Source organism: Oncorhynchus keta, unplaced genomic scaffold (assembly GCF_023373465.1).
Source record: "Oncorhynchus keta strain PuntledgeMale-10-30-2019 unplaced genomic scaffold, Oket_V2 Un_contig_903_pilon_pilon, whole genome shotgun sequence".
NCBI classification, from domain to species: Eukaryota; Metazoa; Chordata; class Actinopteri; order Salmoniformes; family Salmonidae; genus Oncorhynchus; species Oncorhynchus keta.
Window position 1 is genome coordinate 15,935 of NW_026290362.1, and position 4,066 is coordinate 20,000.

Consider the following 4,066-nt stretch of genomic DNA (forward strand, 5'->3'; position numbering starts at 1 on the left):
GGCACGGGTAGGAGTCTATCAGCTTGTACATCTGGGACACGGTCTCTGTCTGCTCGTCCAACCACTCCATCTGACACACAAACACACAGACCATGAAAGAACTGGCAGTGTTTACCCCAGATGTTTTCCTAGGCGGGCCATGCTGGCTGAAAACAGAAATTCGGCGAAAGTCCTTTCCCAGAAACATCCAAGAAAGACTTTCACCTGACAACATGAACCCAACACTACTGACTCCCTTGGTCATCTTTCCCAGGAGTTTGGTAATGAGTAATGTAACAATGACTACAGTGTGATACAAAGTGACAAAGTACTCTGGGAGTCTCCTACTCTGGGTCTGAGTCAGCAGCTACCCTGGGTCTGAGTCCCCTACTCTGGGTCTGAGTCCCCTACTCTGGGTCTGTCCCCTACTCTAGGTCGGAGTCCCTACTCTGGGTCTAAGTCCCCTACTCTGGGTCTGAGTCCCCTACTCTGGGTCTGAGTCAGCAGCTACCCTGGGTCTGAGTCCCCTACTCTGGGTCTGAGTCCCCTACCCTGGGTCTGAGCCCCCTACCCTGGGTCTGAGCCCTCTACTCTGGGTCTGAGCCCCCTACTCTGGGTCTGAGTCCCCTACTCTGGGTCTGAGTCCCCTACTCTGGGTCTGAGTCCCCTACTCTGGGTCTGAGTCCCCTACTCTGGGTCTGAGCCCCCTACCCTGGGTCTGAGCCCCTACCCTGGGTCTGAGCCCCCTACTCTGGGTCTGAGTCCCCTACTCTGGGTCTGAGTCCCCTACTCTGGGTCTGTCCCTACTCTGGGTCTGAGTCCCCTACTCTGGGTCTGTCCCCTACTCTGGGTCTGAGTTCCCTACTCTGGGTCTGTCCCCTACTCTGGGTCTGAGTCCGCTACTCTGGGACGGAGTCAGTCTCTTGAATGAAGAAGATGATGGCTCTGTGTGACCGTCAACCTTAACCTAATTATCCTAACCTGCTACGTTCATTTTCCTAACCCTACTGCGTAAGTTCTCCTAACCTGCTATGTTCATTTTCCTAACCCTACTGCGTAAGTTCTCCTAACCTGCTACGTTCATTTTCCTAACCCTACTGCGTAAGTTCTCCTAACCTGCTACGTTCATTTTCCTAACCCTACTGCGTAAGTTCTCCTAACCTGCTACGTTCATTTTCCTAAACCTACTGCGTAAGTTCTCCTAACCTGCTACGTTCATTTTCCTAAACCTACTGCGTAAGTTCTCCTAACCTGCTATGTTCATTTTCCTAACCCTACTGCGTAAGTTATCCTAACCTGCTACGTTCATTTTCCTAAACCTACTGCGTAAGTTCTCCTAACCTGCTATGTTCATTTTCCTAAACCTACTGCGTAAGTTCTCCTAACCTGCTATGTTCATTTTCCTAACCCTACTGCGTAAGTTCTCCTAACCTGCTATGTTCATTTTCCTAAACCTACTGCGTAAGTTCTCCTAACCTGCTACGTTCATTTTCCTAACCCTACTGCGTAAGTTCTCTAGCCTGCTACTTTCATTTTACTAAACCTACTGCGTAAGTTCTCCTAACCTGCTACGTTCATTTTCCTAAACCTACTGCGTAAGTTCTCTAACCTGCTATGTTCATTTTCCTAAACCTACTGCGTAAGTTCTCCTAACCTGCTATGTTCATTTTCCTAACCCTACTGCGTAAGTTCTCCTAACCTGCTATGTTCATTTTCCTAAACCTACTGCGTAAGTTCTCCTAACCTGCTACGTTCATTTTCCTAACCCTACTGCGTAAGTTCTCCTAGCCTGCTACTTTCATTTTACTAAACCTACTGCGTAAGTTCTCCTAACCTGCTACGTTCATTTTCCTAAACCTACTGCGTAAGTTCTCCTAACCTGCCACGAAAAAGTCCATTCTTACAAAAGCTGTATCCCCTCTAGACAAAAGCGTCTCTTACCCGCTCCTGTATCTCCTCTAGGAAGGTGAGGGAGTTGACGAACTCTGTAGTTGCAGAGGGGATGAACTCCAGTTTGAACTGGGCATCCTGAGCCTCAGCGATGATGGCGTCGATCTTTCTCTTGGCCAGCAGGGGAGCATGTCATTGATGGCCTGGAGGAGGCATTAATGTTGGTCAGTGGATGGACGGCCCAATCCCAAATCCACCACTTGAACCTAAGCCCTATGGACTTGTGGAGAACCGATAGGATTTGACATGTGTAAGCAATTTGGTAATAGCTCAAACTCGCCCTCTGATAGGCTAAGTGGAAGTTTATATTTGTACATATTGCAAATACCAATGAATACGTTTCAGATCTCCACAGTGCAAAGGCCCTGGGAACACTGGGAACACTGTTCCTCTCCTCCTACCTCCAGACAGCGTAGTGGTGAGGGGAGGAGCTTCCCTTTAAGCAGAGTGGTGTCTACCAGCAGCAGGCCCAGGTGCCTCTTCTGTTTGATGGCCAGGGCCTCTTTATGTTCGCTGTGGTACTTCTTCAGACTCTCAGCAAAGAACGCCACTCCTACAGGGAACAGGACAGGGTACCGAGTCACATGATGGCTCTCTAGACCGTTTAAAAAGAGAGATGGGGAGTGTTGATCTGCCACTGTGAAATATACAGAAAACGCCTCAAGGACCTCATTGGATCCAAAGGTCTGAATGAACTGAGACAAAATGGATATGCTGCTGTGGTATTTGTGTTGACTGTAGAAACTCAAAGCTATATACTGAAAAGAAGTGCCTTGGCTAATCCATTTCTCTGTTCCCTGGTAAGTTCATTGAATTGATGATGTTGGTGACGATGATGAAGAGCGTTGCTACGGTACCGTGATCCTGATCTCTGGCGCGCCCAGGTCAGACTCTCATTCTCTCTGTAGAAGACGGAAGCTCTCAAGGTGCGCGCGTAAACGCTGGCGAGTCAAACGCAAACTGGAGCGATTGCTGAGGGGAGCGAGAGGAGGAGGAAGAGGGAGACGAGGAGAGACAACAAAACAAACTTCTTAATGAGGCAGCCAGTTAGACCAACAGTCAGGGAATCAGGGCACAAGGACGAAGAGGCAAGACAACAAAACACTGGACTGTGAAAGTCATTTAACTCCCACAACAGATTTAAGAGCTTTTGGCATCATCATAATAGACACCAAGTTGACATCAACATGTCCAAGACAATTACCATCCACTTAGCTAATTCAAATGACCTTTAAAAGGACACAGAATGCTGACCTTGATGTCGAGGATGATGTTCAGAAGGTGTTTATCATCCTCTAACATGGCCTCCAGACCAGGACCGTCACCACACGTCTTCTCCTCTACCTGAATGGTAGTGGAATACAACCATGTTATGATAGGATAGTATTACATCTCCTCTACCTGAATGGTAGTGGAATACAACCATGTTATGATAGGATAGTATTATATGATAGGATAGTATTACATCTCCTCTACCTGAATGGTAGTGGAATACAACCATGTTATGATAGGATAGTATTATATGATAGGATAGTATTACATCTCCTCTACCTGAATGGTAGTGGAATACAACCATGTTATGATAGGATAGTATTATATGATAGGATAGTATTACATCTCCTCTACCTGAATGGTAGTGGAATACAACCATGTTATGATAGGATAGTATTATATGATAGGATAGTATTACATCTCCTCTACCTGAATGGTAGTGGAATACAACCATGTTCTGATAGGATAGTATTATATGATAGGATAGTATTACATCTCCTCTACCTGAATGGTAGTGGAATACAACCATGTTATGATAGGATAGTATTATATGATAGGATAGTATTACATCTCCTCTACCTGAATGGTAGTGGAATACAACCATGTTATGATAGGATAGTATTATATGATAGGATAGTATTACATCTCCTCTACCTGAATGGTAGTGGAATACAACCATGTTATGATAGGATAGTATTATATGATAGGATAGTATTACATCTCCTCTACCTGAATGGTAGTGGAATACAACCATGTTATGATAGGATAGTATTACATCTCCTCTACCTGAATGGTAGTGGAATACAACCATGTTATGATAGGATAGTATTATATGATAGGATAGTATTACATCTCCTCTACCTGA

At 45.6% G+C, this 4,066-nt stretch overlaps 1 protein-coding gene across 1 annotated transcript in view; it reads right to left on the bottom strand.

Moving 5' to 3' along the window:
* Positions 1–2,270: 2,270 nt before the first annotated feature.
* LOC127927025 (dynein axonemal heavy chain 6-like) overlaps positions 2,271–4,066 on the bottom strand; it is a 21,268-nt gene continuing 19,472 nt past the window's right edge. The window contains exons 6-7 of the mRNA XM_052512674.1: positions 3,159–3,273; positions 2,271–2,482 (exon numbers count right to left, since the gene is read on the bottom strand). Of these exons, the coding sequence (XP_052368634.1) occupies positions 2,271–2,482; positions 3,159–3,273 (327 nt within the window). The remainder of the gene's footprint in view (positions 2,483–3,158; positions 3,274–4,066) is intronic.